This window comes from Lycorma delicatula, chromosome 6 (genome assembly GCF_047948215.1).
Source record: "Lycorma delicatula isolate Av1 chromosome 6, ASM4794821v1, whole genome shotgun sequence".
Lineage (NCBI taxonomy): Eukaryota > Metazoa > Arthropoda > Insecta > Hemiptera > Fulgoridae > Lycorma > Lycorma delicatula.
Window position 1 is genome coordinate 150,553,362 of NC_134460.1, and position 17,482 is coordinate 150,570,843.

General features: G+C 30.1%; 1 protein-coding gene across 1 annotated transcript in view; it reads left to right on the top strand.

The window, feature by feature from the left end:
- LOC142326377 (uncharacterized) overlaps nt 1–17,482 on the top strand; it is a 699,229-nt gene that overhangs the window by 661,762 nt on the left and 19,985 nt on the right. The window contains exon 4 of the mRNA XM_075368833.1: nt 14,041–14,210. Coding sequence (XP_075224948.1) covers nt 14,041–14,210 — 170 coding nt within the window. The remainder of the gene's footprint in view (nt 1–14,040; nt 14,211–17,482) is intronic.

Below are 17,482 nucleotides of genomic sequence, written 5' to 3' on the forward strand. Positions count from 1 at the left end.
TAGACCAATCCGTGGGTTGGGCCGTAGGCCCGCCATTTTTCTAGTTAACTAATAAATATGATTGAAATATTGATATTTTTAACAATGTAAGTCCTTGTCTAAGTCTATGAATAAAATCGGGTACAAATTAAGTTTTTTTTCATTTTAATCCTCGCCTTCAGAAAGCAGTAGTTATATTTTTTTCCACTTTCTTCATAATAGATCAAGTTGTATTTATTTAATTCAGTAAAGACATACTTTAGTATTTAATTCTCTAGTGAATTAGATTTTTCTGTTCATTTTTAGGTACATTTTAGTAACCGTCACCAAAATTGTACCGTTATTAAAAATAATATATAAAATTAAACTGTTATTCATTCGTTTTTGAGGTATTCCTTTTGTTCGAATAAAAATATTATAAATGTTACACTTGTCGATGACTAGCTCGCTTTATAATAATGGTAAAAATTTTGGCAGATCTTGTTTTATTCCTTAATAAATACCTAACAACTTAGGCAGTTTCATTTCATTATTAAAATTTATATTAAAAATCTGAACAAAAACTAAAGAAAAAACCCGTTTTTGCCTACTCTATAAGCTGATACAACATTACTTTGGCGTTAAGCGCCCAAATTTTTATAATATACTTTATTAAATTTATATTAGTATTTTGTATTGTAACTTTTCTCTTTGTCTTCATCAAATTTTAACGTTTGAAGACGATCGGGTTTTCCAGTGAACACTTCAATCAAACCTATTTATACATAAAGATATAAATAAAGTACTTACATGGATATAGAAAGTTCATACATACAAACACACTCGCGCTGAACAAGACCACAGGTACAAGAGTTCACCAAGGACTAATGAAAAACAAAAAAAAAATCTACACCGTCATTACAAAATAGACTAAGACAAACAAACGAATTAATTTCAATACATACTTTTTCAGTATATAGAAAGACGCTAATCACATATGTGATTCCACCCACCCAAACCGTGTATAATTTCAATGTTAGTCTTTCTATCGAACCCCGTAGCTCTACACTATACGTCCAAATCGGTTTCATAATCACTGTACATATAAAAAGTTTTTTGAACAGCGACAAGTGTGGTGAATTCCTATCTAACAACCAATAAAGCTTCTTTTCGTAACCAATAAAGCTACAATTCGTGTTAAACTCTTTCCTTTTTTGTCTTGCGTGGTACTTCCACGTCAAACAACATCAATTACGTGGAGTCTAAGGTACCATACGGGGTCAAAGTGTGGAATAAAAATATCGTCTAGGTGGACTCGGGGGTTTTTATTCACCATTTAGTTAACCGTACGTCGATCAAGTCTATATCGTTTGGAGCTTCGGTGATTATAGGATAAATTTCAGACTAATTATTTTCTCGTGAAAGTTACTGTACATCGCCGGCATCGAAGCGAAATAGTTTCATAAGCTTATTTACTAATTACATCAATTCATCTACGATGTAAGATAATTGTTGTTTTTTTTAATTAATATTCACGTTTTCTTACTCAGATTATTTAAACGAACAGACTAGATTTTTTTTTTTAATTATTAAATAAAAAATTGTTGTTCTGATAGGTACAGTTACTTATAAATTATAGATATGTGCTACTCTGCGGATAAAAATAGGAACTGCCTCAGCATTTTCCTGGATGCATTACGGAAAACGATAAAATCTTTATCAGAACAGTATCACAAAATACAGTCTTAAAATAACGGTTCTTGAATAAAACATTTATTTGTTTAAAAACGGGCCGATAACTTTTCAGCGGTGAACAACTAACCCGTTCAGTTAAAACCGCCTAGGAGGACGGTGAAAAATATTAATCGGGTAATTTTTGGAATCTTTTTGCGTGTTTCACATATGTTGATCCTTTTTTCACTTACGCATTACGTTGATTTAAAAAACCCACAAAAAACTGTTAAAAAGTAGTTAAAAAAACAGTTGGTTAAAAGAAAAAAAACAAGTTGGGAATAATTAAGATAAACCTCGATCCATCTTGTGTGGTTCTAGGACTGAAGCGTATTATTAAGTTGTTAAAGTTATTGGAAAAATTATAGCCCGTCAATTATAATTTTGTTGTATAAAAAAAAAATTAGAAAATGTGATGAACTTTTATCAACATTTGGGGAAAAATTTGTAAAAAAAAATTCCCCAAAATTTATGTACAGATATTTTCGGAGCTTTTGCAGTGGTGATGAAAGCTTTTTTTAGCGTTTATTTCCGGTAATTAGGAAAGTGGTTTTTGTATTTATCAGTTAATACTACGTTAACCCACCGGGTTGGTGTAGGTGAACGCGTCTTCCCAAATCAGCTGATTTGGAAGTCGGAAAGTTGCAACGTTCAAGTCCTAGTAAAAGCAGTTACTTTTATACGGATTTATTTGATTACTAGATCGTGGATACCGGTGTTTTTTGGTGGTTGGGTTTCAATTAACCACTCATCTCAGGAATAGTCGACCTGAGACTGTACTACACTTCATTTACACTCAAAAGTAAACCTCTGAAGTAATACCTGAACGGTAATTCCCGGAGGCTAAACGGGGTAAAAGAAAACGTTAGTACTGCATTAAAGCGAGACTGAATTTATATCGATATAAGTTAAATAAACTTGAAATAGTGATGAATATTTGTTTACAAAGAAAGTTTCGTATCGGACACTGACAATCTTGAATAAATCGTTAATTTTAATAAAACATGTCCAAGATAAAGAAAACTCGTGATAAATATATATTTTTTTGGTTTATTTATTGATTCAGAAGTTTTAACGAGTTGCATTTGCCACCTAGTGTACGGCATATGTATCCCGAATTTTGAAAAATTTCACGTTTCAATCTCAATGACGGAAATTATTTTACAATTTTTTGTTTTACTTTCCCGTCTAGATAGCACTATAGAATATGTATAGCTTTACAAAGAGAAGTATTGTATTCGGTCCAATTTGGGCATATGCGGGATCAGATTACTTTTACATACGAGGCATTATAGCCATTAAATTTTCAACTTATAAGGTGAGGCTGTAGAGCAAGGTCACCTTCAGTATTTTGAGATTTCGCCTATTTAAGGTCATATTTTTCATAGGCGCATTTGTTAACGATTAAAAATAAGAATATTTATAAAAAAAGATTATTAAAAAATCGCATCCCCACCCCAAAAGTGTAAAAACGTAACTCTGGCTGGTCTCGAACTCTATCGACCAGTCGACTCGGTAACTGGTGCGTTAAGCCTCGCGGCTACACCGGTCTGCCCAATGTACAAGAGAAATTTGTTCTTTGTTCTATATAAATTATGAAATTACATTAGTTTATTTAGTGCCGACCGTTACCGCTAGTATCCCTACATCCGAGCGAGTTAAATACGGTATGCGCGCGCGCTTTATTTAGAACCATTGAATTAAAAAAAACTAAAAAATATATTTAAATAAAATGATTAATAAATTTAAATTAAGCTGTGTGTGTAAGCCGTGCATCAGAAACAATTGTATTATCAGATATTTTACATACTTTAAAAATAGTTTGTTAGAATTTTTGTATTTTTTTGTGACTAATTTATGTACTTTGTGCATAAATTAATTAATTAATTGTGCATAAAAATGGTTATCTTAGAAAGAAAGTGTTGCATTATATTACTTTATGTTTATAAATAAAGAATATTCGAGACAAAAGGAAAAAAAGAATAGAGAAAGATTAACATATTCTTTAAATCCTTTAACTGTATGAAAGTTAGATCGTCAAAGGTAATCATCAAAAGCAAAGAGGATGTAATACAGAAAAGAATTATGATCTAAGTACTGATATTGTTTGTTAAGTACACGTACTCGTTTATTTGTTGCGGTTAGAAAATTAAAGTCGAACGTTAGTGAATCATACCTCGTAAATCTGATTATTATTTCTCCGAATACGATACGTTTTCGGGTATTAATAATAGTGTACTGCAATATATTTTGATTTTATCTTAATTAGAAAAGTTTTAGGTTCTAAACAAAGTTAGTACAGTTTCAGTTAGCGATTTCATCAAGAAAATCTTCTTGTAATCTACTTGTTATAAATATATTAGGCGATTCATTATTCATTATTTGGTTGTAAGCGTACCGTAATTGAGAATCTCCTCTGTCTTCCAGATAATACAATTATCGCTAGTTAGAGATGATATGTCTATCGTGACTCTTATAATTTAATTAAAAAAAGAAGTTTCCAAATTGTTCGGTTTATTTATTTGTTATCGTAAAATTATAATGATGTTTTTAATTTATCAAAAAAGAAATTATAACGATTAATTTGGTATCCGGCCAAAAACGGCAACGGACAACGGTTGCATTCGTAATTCACGTATCGTTAACCGCATTACTCAACCGATTTTATGTTTGTTTAGTTTTAACGCCTAAAGTAAACCGACTGTATATACTACAGTATATTGCTTTTTATATTTTGAATTTGCGTCAAAAGAAACTTTTGCATTCCGTGCCAAATGCATTTCATTTCGACTAAGCGACTAGCCCCTCATCTTTCTTGCAGGACTGTTACACATTTTTTAACGCTTTAAAATCTTTTTATTGTAAATTAAATTATCTAATTAAAAAATTATTTTTATGTCGTCTTTTTATGTTACAATGCGGTTTGTATGTTATAATTTTTAGAGAACAAAAATATTCTAACCGTTTATCGCTCTATTTAAAATAGATAATTTTCCACTCGCTGTTACGGTAATTGATTTTTAAATATAGGAAAATCGAGTTCAAAAGTGCAAAATGCAAATTATCTTTTTTATCACCTGCTGCTAGATGTATAACAAAAGTAAATACTGCATAGATAATTTGCATAAAGATGTTAACGAAGTTCTTTCATAAATAAAGTAAAAATACTTCGTTGCACTATAATGTAAATTTCTTTACGTCGTAACGCAAATCGTTGCCATCGCTACTTTATTTCTTAAATAACACAAATGTTTCCTTTTTCACCCCTCATCCATTAATCCAATATTTCACTAGTCTACTCTCTTTTTTTAAACGTAAAAATATCATTCCTGAATACTTCATGACCTAAATAATATAGTGCATTGATGTACTGCATTAAATTTTGTTTTAAACTATCGGTTTTTTAAAATACTAAAACTTTTTGTTTTTAAAATAAAAGCAAGCGGTAATTTTAAAATAATGTGTGAAAGGACGAAAAGCTTTTTTTTGTGTTTTTTATATACTGCGGTAAATCCGTCAAACAGTTGCATAATTTTCTCAGGCTTTGCCGAATTTATGCAACCGGCAAAGCCTTCGACAGACTGTTTGTAAAGAATTAAATTTAAAAAAAATAATAATTCTACTCTTTCAGAAAAATATTTGAGATACGTGATCCGTGGTGGTCGTATCTTTCAAGTCGCATTTCCAGACCGACTTACGTTCTATGTACGCGCTGTAAGTTTTTCTTCTATTTCCGTCGAAATGTTTAATTTTGATATCGACTACGAGAAATTCGTTTTTTTTTTCTTTCGCCACTCACGAATTCAGGATTCTGTTACATCAAATTGTCTGCCTTTAGAGCGATTTCCATGCTCCTTTGTGGAGCAAAAACAGGTAAATTTTCTGTATCGGTGAATGAACGCAGTTTTTTTCACTTATATTCTGTAGTTCTAAAAAAAACACGCGTAATCTTTATATACTGAACAGTGGTTGTCCCAAAGAAAACTAACCGTAAAATGACCACAAAATTATCAATAAAATGTTTTTGTTTGAAATAATTACCTATGTGTATGAAAAATTCAGGGCAACTTCGATAAATCTGGCGCCACGTCTTTGGTAAGATACCGGTAATTACTCGTAGCCAAGTTTCTATCTGAATCATTGTATTTCACCGCATGTAGGTTCGTAGTCAAAACAAAACGATCCGATTTTGTTCGGCTTAATTAACGATTGAATTTAATCAAGATTAAAAAAAAGATTAAAATCAAGATTGAATTTTTAAAGATTAATTGATACGGCTTGATATACACTCTGCTATCAGTAATCCGACACTTTTCGTCTAACTGCCGGGGCAATCGTATAATGCCACTATTTTTACTTCCGACTTTTATGCGCTCCGTCAGAACTGATTAAACAGAGAGACGCCTCGGCTAAGCAGTGAATATGACGTTTTAAGTGAGTAGGTAGGCCGTAGTTACGTGAATACTCTTGTATAATACGGCTTGTTCATTACCGGAGTCTGCAGACGGCATTAAACTTCTTACAGTAACTTACTACACGTCTCAGTGTCGAACGATCGTTTGCCGTGTTTATTTGTCATATTAGTTTTAACCTGTCTAGCTTTCCATACCTTGAAGCGTCCAGTTTTCCGTATCTTAAACGGTTTCTGAACTTCGTTATTTTAGTTTTAAAGATGTCGAAACCACAAAAAAATAAGCACATCGCGGTAAGTTTATTTCAAAAAACCAGAAATTTTTTTCGATTTCCCAGCTCAAAAACCATAAGAAACGATTGAATTTGCCCCTTAATTGACCTTCCCAGAATTTCAGAAAGCCTTAATTTACCCGGAGGAACTGAAACTCGGGCGAAATCTTTCACTCTGTATAACTCGCTAACGAAGCGTTTTCGGACCTATGTTTATATGAACTTTTTTTCTTATTTTTAGCCTCTAGAATGAGTTGTCAAAGTATTTCCCTATCCTCCTGAATCACCCGGTATATCGCACAGATAGTTTTTTTAACCGTCATTCGGAGAAAATGTACGCGTTTTACACGGAGTGTGTACGTTAGTGTCATTTAGTAATTATGTCGATCAGAAACCAAAATTATTTCGGTAGTTGGTTTTTGTTTAATGCAATACACACCGAAAGTAAACTTTTTATATTGATTCATACAAAACGTTTTCTTAGTTTGATATTTTTAATACGTAAATAATATACTATAAAAATTGTCGGTAACGTATTTAGTATCTAAATATTTTTCTCATGACGCCATAAACTAACTTTTATTTCTTTTTTTTAATGTCTGTTGCTACTATGACCTACCCGACCTTGAATAAATAGTAATAAACAAGAATAACAGATTATAAAATTTAACTGTGTTACACCAAGGTATGTATCCTTATGCAGTTAATTTAAACAACTATCTACCTATTACATATTATTCAACTGCAAACACCTTGGTAGTTGTATCTTGTTTGTTGCACTTGATTTTTCTTTTATCCTTATAATAGTCATTAATATAATTTTTTTATACTTTGCGAAATTATAATTATTTCCTAGATATTTAGCCATTATTTTTTATTTTACGACTACAAATTAAATTTTAGACGAACATTATTATTTAATAATCCTCTCCTAAGTTAGTGTTTTCATTTTTTATTATTGCAATTTTACTTTAACTGACATTGTTAATAAATAAAAAAAAACATAACGTATACAAAACGTAGACTTCAGTTTTATTAATCATTGTAAATTTTTTTCCTTCATAATACATTCAAATATTTGATACTTCGTTTTATATCTACCCCTTTTTCGTTTTTTTTTCACATAAAAATGACTTAATATAACATATTTTAAAATGATTGATGAATAAAACTTTGAGAAATACTGTAGTAATAACTCGGTAGAAATAACTCTACAGTACATTAAAGAAAACACACTAACATGCTGTTTTATACCGGTCGTTTTAAACATTCTCCATATTAACATATTTTACAATATTAGATATTGCTTGTAATTATAAATATCTAACCAAACTTAATCTACGCTCGCTTCGTTCGCTAACCTTGACTAATTAACAGTAATGATTTGATTATTTATATAATCAGTAATTGCAATAATTACCGAATTTATTATTTAAATCAAAACAGTACTGTCAATTAGTCAATGTTAGTCAGTGTAGGCTAAGTTTGGCTAGATTATATTTATACTATATCGTGGATACCGGTGTTCTTTGGTGGTTAGGTTTCAATTAACCACAAATCTCAGGAACGGTCGACTTGAGACTGTATAAGACTACACCTCATTTACATTCATACGTATCATCCTCTGAAGTAATTCCTTACCACGGTTCTGGAGGCTAAACAGAAAAAGATTATATTTATAATTTCTCTGCAAATACCCATTGATTTCGAAGAGTGCTGGCTCTTATACTTGGTTTTGAAAACAATTACCCGTCATTCGTGAACCGCCTACCTTTTTTGGGTTTTTTAATAAATTATCAATACATACATCTCTCCCAGGTGCATTTTTCAATCCGTTTTTCTTTCACTTGACATTAACCTAAGCTTGACATTAATGTAAATGATTTGTCTGTAAAACTCCAGATTAGATCGGTTTTGAGCGAGTGGATGTATTCTTTTTATATAAAAAAGTGCATCGCATAAAAGATCTGCAATATTTCTATGGAAATTGCCAGTGCGAGGCTGTAACCGTAAAGAAGTCGTCCTTTGCTCTTTGCGTCTGGAACGTACCTAATTAACGCATGAGCTGGTGATGAACCGATATATTTCCTAGATTGCGTCACGTAATGGTTTCTCACGGTCCTCTCGATTGCGTACGATATACGGTCTGAGGGGAACATTCAAAGTACAGCATGAAATCGGTGGCACAATTATAGCGTAATAAATTTACATGGCCGAAATTGACAAATTATTTCAAGTTTTAATTATAAGAATTTCCTGGAAACGAGCATGTGTTGTAGTTGTTACTACATATATCTCCAGTTTGGATGTATGCCCTTTACGCTCCAACTGAATGTATAATTATATTATATTATATATAATATATTATGTAATGTATATATATAATCATGATATGTATAATTATATTCTTCTCACTTTTTGTCGGTTTGAGGAATCGCAATAACATTTGGTAAATAAATTTATGCCGACTTTGTTTAATAAATAAAAAAATGACTGTGTAAACACTTTAAAAAATTATAGTTAATATATAAAAAGTTATTTAAAGGAATCCGTTTTAGATATGGTTTTATTTTTTATCTTAAGTTATTGAGGCTATCGCTGACTTATGTCATGAACTGTGTGTTTCAAAGGATATTTGTAATCCTACTTTGGCTGCTTGTCTTTAAAATTCTGCGATTTGTTTTTATACATTTTCAAGCGAGTCTGTAATTAATATATTGAAGCTAGGAGATCCACCGTGAGCTTATTTAAGTTCCTTCTAAGTTTTATGCTCTGGTATTTATGAATTTTCTCCATTCTCTAACAGTCTTCTTTAATGAAAAATTGAAAAGGAGGGCGATAAACCATCTCTTTGACTTATATCTGATGTTATTTAAAAATTTTCCGCGAGTTCCCCTATAAATCTTACCTTAGATGATGTGTTTGTTAAGAGCTTTAATTATTTCAATTGTTTTATTGCCTAGTCCCGATTCAGTTAGAGCGTTTCTATCGATTAAATCGTACGCCTTTTTAAAATCTACAATAGTCACCGCATATTTTAAGCGCCCGATTTTTCTAATTTCTAAGATTTTTTTACGTTTGTAATTTGTTGTGCAGAGGACCTACCTTCCTAATCCTTGTTGATACTCTCCTAATTGTGGGTTGACCACATTTTCAGATCGGTTTTAGAATGCTTTGATTATACGTCACTGGTAAGAGGGATCTCTGTAGCTTACTAGAATATGTTTTGTCTCTTTGTATTCAGCGGATTTATTAATTCAGGTGTCCATCTTGATGGAAGAATGTTTGTTTGCCAGATTTCTTGGATTATTCCTGTCGGATACTTAATCACGTTCTCACTAGAGGGTTTCCATATCTCTGCAGTTACGCTGTCTTCTCCAAACGTTTTGTTTTAAGTTGCTTTATGGTATTTTTAATTTCTTCAAAAGTTAGTGACTTTGTATTTGCTTGACTTGGAATGGTGTTTTACAAATTTAAGTTTTCTTATGGAAGGTCGCAGTCGTATAGTTTTTTGAAGTATTCTGCAATTTTCTGTGTTAAATGCAGATTGAGTGTTTCTTGATTTTTAAAATGTAAACTTGATGGTGAGTATTAGTTTTGAATGTTAAGTAAAAGTTTCTTGTATTGTTCTTGATGAAGTCCGATTCTATTGAATTATGATGCTCAGTGTCTCTCCATAAAAAATCCGATGCGAACATCACATGACTTTCTTGTACACCTATTAAATTACATATACACATTTTAAAAAAAATGAAAAGTATATAAAATTTTAATACGATTCTAAATTATAATTTTCAATTAATATTAAATAATCAGATGTTTCACTTAATCTGATGTGGACTACATATGACTTCCTTGTACGCTTACTAAATTACATATATTCGTTTTTAAAGTACATAAAATTTTATTTCACTAATAACTTCTTCTTCTTACAATCAAAAGTTAATAATTATTAATAAATCAATATATTTAAATTAAAAAAAATAAAATGAAGTCGCATCGAACCGATATGCCTTCCCCTTGTAAGATCCAAATATTTCATTAATTAAAATTTTATTTGGTTATAACTCTGGAACCAATGGAAATAAGTACCACTTATGATATATCGTTGAAAAGCTGTCAATGAGGTTTGATTACTACAGTTAAGAAAAGGTCCAAAATCCAATTTTCTTTTGGTTTTTGGTCTTTTTTGGACACTTTTGGTCCAGTCGATTGAAATTAAAGAGGAGGTGCACAACTAGGTGTTATAACAGTCCTAAATCAAAAATTTTAACAGTCCACGACTAATCGTTTTTCGAGATACAAACGTCACGCCGAAACTAGTCAAAATGAATTCAGGGATGGTAAAAATGGATATTTCCGTTGAAATCTGAAAACAAACATTTTTGGCGATCGCAATACTTACTTTAATTCGTACAATGAAGTAAAAATAATGGTGCGTGGGTTTGTTGTATGCGCTCACATTTTTATTTTAACTGCTATTAGCGCAGAGCGGACCAATGGCGGCTGTGCACAGGCGCATTAACGAACGATTCATTCGTTCGAACGATTTTTCTATAATTATACTGTGTTTTGGGTATAGAGAAGGAAAACATGGGGTTAAAGCTGTGTTAAAAAATCACAACTCAAGAAACAACTAAAAATGTTCGTGATTTTGAAGCTTTTCGTTGTAATAAAAGTTTTTGTTGTTTTTAGTACGCTAAATTCGTGATCGTTATTTAGTAACGCGTTGGCTAAAACTTTTATGTTTGGCAATAAAATCATGTGTAATGAAACATTAACCATGTAACATTTTCGCGGCGAGCCGTGGGCCCGCCTTTTTCCTAGTAAAGATAAATTTATATCTTTATACATGTTGTTTATACTATTTTTATTTATCAAAAGGATTTAAAATATAACTTGATTTTTAAATATACACTTCTGGTAGAACCTATTAATTTAGAAAACTTATTTTGTGCCAGTGATTTATATTATATGTCACGTGCAAATTAATAAACCGAAAGAGTTTTTTCTTTGAATGTTATATAATTTTAATTGTTGGACTATACAGTTTTTATTGCAATAACAAGTTAGCTTGTTTCGAAAAGCAACAAGTTAGCTTCTCACATTTTAATGCTTACTGTAGGTTTAACATCTACTGAATATATACGATGAACGTTAAAAAGCAATGTTTAGAATATTTTATTGTAGTCGTATAATGAAGGGTGTTTTTTAATATTACTTAAAATAAGTATCTTCATATTAATTTAAATAAATGTTACTAGCGATTTTACCTTTGAAAAAATAAGAGCGATAAATATTTTTAACGTTGTTGAACCCATCAAATACAAATCTAAAAACCGTAGTTCATTGAAGAGCCTTGTTTATCTGTTTATTTATACGAATGGCTATCGTTAGTGGTTTAGCGATTTCCTTTTGAGTTAAAAAAAAAATTATGGTACATTGCACTTTAGCTTCAAGCCTATCGGTAAAACTTTTAAAAGAGTTGAGTATTCTGAACGTAAGATATAATTTCTTTACTTAGGGGCCTGCCTATAAAATCAGAAATCTTTTACTGCGAAACACTTTCGGTTGTTTATCTTAAGTGAAATTTCTTCTTTTTACAACGCTTTTAATTTTTATTTTCTAATAAAAAAATAAACTATTAAGCTATAAAAATAGAATATGATAAAAAAACTTCCTTTAATCTTCAATAACTATATATTTATGGTCCAATCGAAGAAAAAAGGATAGAGAGAGAGAGCGTGAGTCACTTTTTCACTCGCACGAACGCAATCACAGTTTGTAAATTTTTATACAATATTTATTATACTAGTAATGGTCAAACATTAACATTGGTCTTATTTTATTCATTATATAAATTTGTCTTTAAAACATCGAGTAAACTAGAGAAAAGTACATTTTTGACGTTTTGTTTTATTTTGAACAAAATGAGAATGAGACCTCATTTGTAAAAATCCGTTGACAAACATTCGAGTTATTGCAGACAATTAACCCGGCAGTACGCTTGGGCAATAATTTTTTATTAATTTACTATTATTATTTATTACTGATAATTTTTATTAAATTTAGTAGAGGAAATAAAAACAGGCTAGAAATTACCAGCTTGCATTACGGTGCGCAAGCGTACTGTCGGGTAAATTGTCTTTCTTCTTCTTCTTTCTTTCTTTTTCCTGTTTAGCCTCCGGTAACTACCGTTTAGATAACACTTCAGAGGATGAATGAGGATGATATGTATGAGTGTAAATGAAGTGTAGTCTTGTACATTCTCAGTTCGACCGTTCCTGAGATGTGTGGTTAATTGAAACCCAACCGCCAAAAAACACCGGTATCCATGATCTAGTATTCAAATCCGTGTAAAAATATCTGGCTTTACTAGGACTTGAACGCTGGAACTTTCGACTTCCAAATCAGCTGATTTGGGAAGACGCGTTCACTACTAGACCAACCCGGTGGTTCGGGTAAATTGTCTATAATAACTCGATTGTTTGTTAATGGATTTTTACAAATGAGATCTCATTTTTTTCAAAATAAAATTCTTAATAAGTTTTATAAAGGTAAAAATTTGATCAAACAAATAATTACAAAGATATTGAAAATTACAAAATTAAGATGGCCGCCATTTTGAAATTTTTAAAGGTAACGTTTTAAAATTTTATTTATTTTGTAGAATAAGACACTAGCCTTAGCTTTCCCAAATTTCATTTAAGTAAGTTTACCCGTTCCTGAGAAATAGTTTTTTTGTTGAAAATCACAAAATGGCGCCCAGAAGGAAACAAAGCAAAATAGGACTTATGTCGATATGTACTTTTTTGCTCATTTTGGTGTCCTGCATCAGTACCTGAAGTTCGGAGAATATGTCGTGGAACACTTTGTATATAAGAAAACCTCAATTTAAGTGCATTCACTTAAATTGAGGTTTCCTCAGTTACCATTGTAATTACCAACAATTATTATTGTTGAAAATACCATTATATTTTTGTCCTTCTCATACCTAAAAAGTAAAGAAACTCATTTTCACCCTCTACTCCCACCATGCGACCGAAAGAAATAGTGTATTTTTATTGGAAAAGTCACAAAAATTGAAGAAAATTGGAAAATTTGTTTTGATAAGCTGAATAAAAATGTGTGTAATGATGAAAATCAGCCACCATTGAGAAAATGAAATTTGTATGTAAAACTTCAATTAAATATTCTATTTCAGTCAGGAATGATTATAATCATAACTGAAATAACTATTACCTGAAAAATTATCATTAAATAAAAGAAAAATATAGTGGATGAAAAATTGTAGTAAATGTTTTGCTGTAATGAGGAATGCAATTGTAATATTTTGTCTTGTTAACTCTTATTTCACGCTTATTTTATGCCATTAATGTAAACTAATAGTTTAATTTTGCTTCTATTTTTCATGAATGGATAATTCTGCTGTTTTTTATTTATGATCATCAATAATGAAAATTATTTAAAACTATAAAATTTATTTGTAAGCCGTCATTTACTGAAAATGGTCACAGAAGTAACAAAAAAATGTTATGATATAAGTTTTTGAAGATTATTTTATTTAATTTAGCTCAGTTTGTTGTTGAAATAAATTAGTTTTGAATGATTAATTCGGGTGAGAGTTAATAAATCTTGTATTTTAATTTATCGGTTTTTGCATTTCAGGCAGCTTCATATGTATACAGAGGACACAATCAACGATCAGCTACTACTGTTGAAAAATTGAAATTTTTTAATCATACTGAATGCGAGTGTATTGATCACCGAGATGAAGAAATGCCACGAGATTCTGAGATGCCTCGTGAACTTCAACGTTTGAATTCGCCTGAAAACAAGTAATATTTCTATTTTGCTGTTAAATTTTTTTTTTAGATTAGCACTTATTTAAAACTATACTAAGAGTTTTAAAACCTTTCTGTATTTTCTGCCTTTTAACTGCTTAGCCATGGGTTAAATGATACGTACCTTGTGTCTGGGAGCACCACACCAGTGTTATCAGGCCCTTGAAGAATTACACTGCAAGGATATCCGGTCAATTGATCCCATTCATGAGATCCTCAATGGTTTCAAAACACTGGGTAACTGACCAGACCATTTTAATAGAGGTGGCACTTATTAGTAATCAAGTCCAGGTTGAAACTCTTGTTACCTCTTGTAGTTTTCAGTTGGGTTTTGGTCTTTCTTTTAATCTTCAATCATCATATTTATTTGTACGTCCCCTAAGAATTTATGGCAACAATCGCTCTCAGTTCCGTCACTCGTAACATTATTACATTAAAGATTACATTATTGTTTATGGATCCAGTAGTTTCTTGTGTTCTTTTACTTCCAAGAAGCTTATCGTGTATTCACCTCACAAATTATATAAGTGTCAGTGATAAGTTCCTAGTTTTTTTATCGCCGCTTTGTCATCGCTAAATAGAACTGGTGGCTTTTCTGATCATATGCTATGTTGCTTTAGTGATCAGTTCATTTTTAACAGCCAATAGAAAATCAAATTTGGTATAATTCCTTTTATAAGTGTGATACATAAGTTTCTTTTAGTTCAGCAATTGTATTAACTGAAACGGTCCATCAGGATATTACATTCAGGTTATATGATGTATGATTCCTCCTTCTACTTCATGGCTATAAAGATTTTTTTCAAATTAGTAATTTATTTTCTCTCATCAGTCAAAAACTATACCCTTACGTTCGTGAACTTAGATTGGAGAATATCATCTGGATCTAACTAAAAAAATAAAGTATATACGGTATTCAATAAAATAGAAAAAAATAAAAATCTGTTGTCAACATGAAAAACAGATCTGAGAATCTAATCCTGTCAAGCATTTTTCAAATCGGCTGCAAATGTAAATAAGTTTTGGTGAACTAAGAAACTTGTATCCAATCTTCTGGAACTGGCATTGAATCACATTTGTAGTGGTAAAAAAAAATGAAAAATCGAAAACTAAATTAGATTTAGTATTCTAATTTTCATAACTATTATTTACGATAACTCATTGACTACTTTACTGTAGTAAAGTACATTCATTTAAAAAAAAATAAATTACCGTTCATTTAAACAATTCATTTGATAAATATTAATCTGATGTCCATTACGTTGTGGAATGCACTGTTCATATTTAATCAATGAATCATTGATTTTTACTATCATTCATTACCTTTTTTCATGGTTTAAGTAATGTAAAATTAAAACAAAAATTTTTCTTAGAAAGAATAATTTTAGATATGATGCACATCTTGTCTTCTTTTATGTAGATTCCTGCTCAAAGGTTATATAAACAATTCCTGTATTATTGGCACTACTAACCATTCTTTTAATTTAAGTATTCCTGTTTATATCTCTTAGAATATTATAAAAATTTGGTATACAAACTTATAGAACTGAATTGCTATTTTGATTTTTATAATAATTGTTATTCAGTAAAATAATATGTAGTGCATAAATGAACACAGTACATAATATAGAACAAGATTAAATTACTTTAGTATATATAAACTACATTTTATTATTTATATAAGTAAAACAAAGTAAATAATACAACTTATCCTTGATATTTTTTTAGGAATTTTACAGATTTTTTTTTTTGGAATAAATAATTCTAGTGTTTATATAATAAATACATAATAATAACAGCCATTTATTTACTTATAACTTGTTTTTTTAAGTAAATGTGATTTATAAACATTGAAAATGACTTCTTAAAACTAATGTCAAGGTAATAAATATAATTTTATTTTTTATCATGTCATTTATAATATTATGATACTTTTAATGATATGTTATTAACTTTAATCTATTTTTCTTTTATTATATTTTGTTAAGTAAGTACATGTTCACAATTCACGTTAAAAACTATAAAATTGTTACTGAAATATAATATTACTTTTAATAAATATTATATTAATATAAAGTATGGATAATGCCACTATATTAATATCATACAATTTAATGTAATTTACAAAATTATTTAATTGAATAAAATATTGCATACTGTATTTAATATCTGATGACATTCTATAACAAATAAAATTATAATAATTGTATTTTACACCAAATGATATTTTTTAGTTTTCATTTTTTTAAATTTGAGTTAAATAACATTTTCATTTTTTAAATAACATGCTTCCTTTAGAAATATTTGCCTTCATATACAAACTTATAGAACTGAATATACAATTGCTATTTTGATTTTTATAATAATTATGGATATTAACACACCCTTCTGCAGTGGGAGGATATTTGAATGTATTTTGAATGAATTACATAAAAAAATTTTAAGATTTTAAACAGTTATATCATATTGTTTTGAAATATGTGTAGATAATTATGAAAATGTAACTGTAGCATTGAAAATAAATATTGTTATCTTTAAAACATTTTTATTTCATTTAAACTTTTTTTTACCCCGGTCTGGTTCATAATTATTTTAAAAGTATTACAAAAAAAGAAAGCATTTTGTACAAGTATATTGTTTTACATACGTATTTATAATTTTCATAATAAATGCTAAAGTAAATAATTAATGAAAACAAACAAATGTGCTGTAACTAGGCATAGCATAGACTCAGCATTTGGCCAAATTGCAGCTGTTGCGATGATTTGATTGTTAATGAAGAAATTAAATGAGTGTAGTTGCTGGTTCGGTATCAAAAATTTATAAAATCAAATGTGAATGTTATCAAAAAATTTGTATTATACAGTGGTGCAGAGAAATGGGAAATTTTGAATTTGGTGTTGGCAGCCCTGTAGGTGTACTGTAAGTGGGAGAAAGATGTTAAACTGTAGAGAAATAATAAAAATTTAGTTGTGATGGAGCAGTGAAGTGGTGTAGAGCTTGTGGTTGCTGAAATGGTGTTTTACTGACATGGTGACAGCTGCACAAAGAATGTTTTGGTGACACAATGAGATCCTGCCCGGTGGTCAAGTTCCTTGTTCACATGCAATCAAAACTTGGGTTCGTAACTTTGAAGAGGCTGGTTCAGCTTTGAAAAAAAATCTAGTGGGCATGTGTTGTCTGTACATATACCAGAAAACATTGATGCCATGAAAACTGTAGCGGTAAGAAGGAGTCCTTGTAGTTCGGTGCGGAAAATTGCCTTG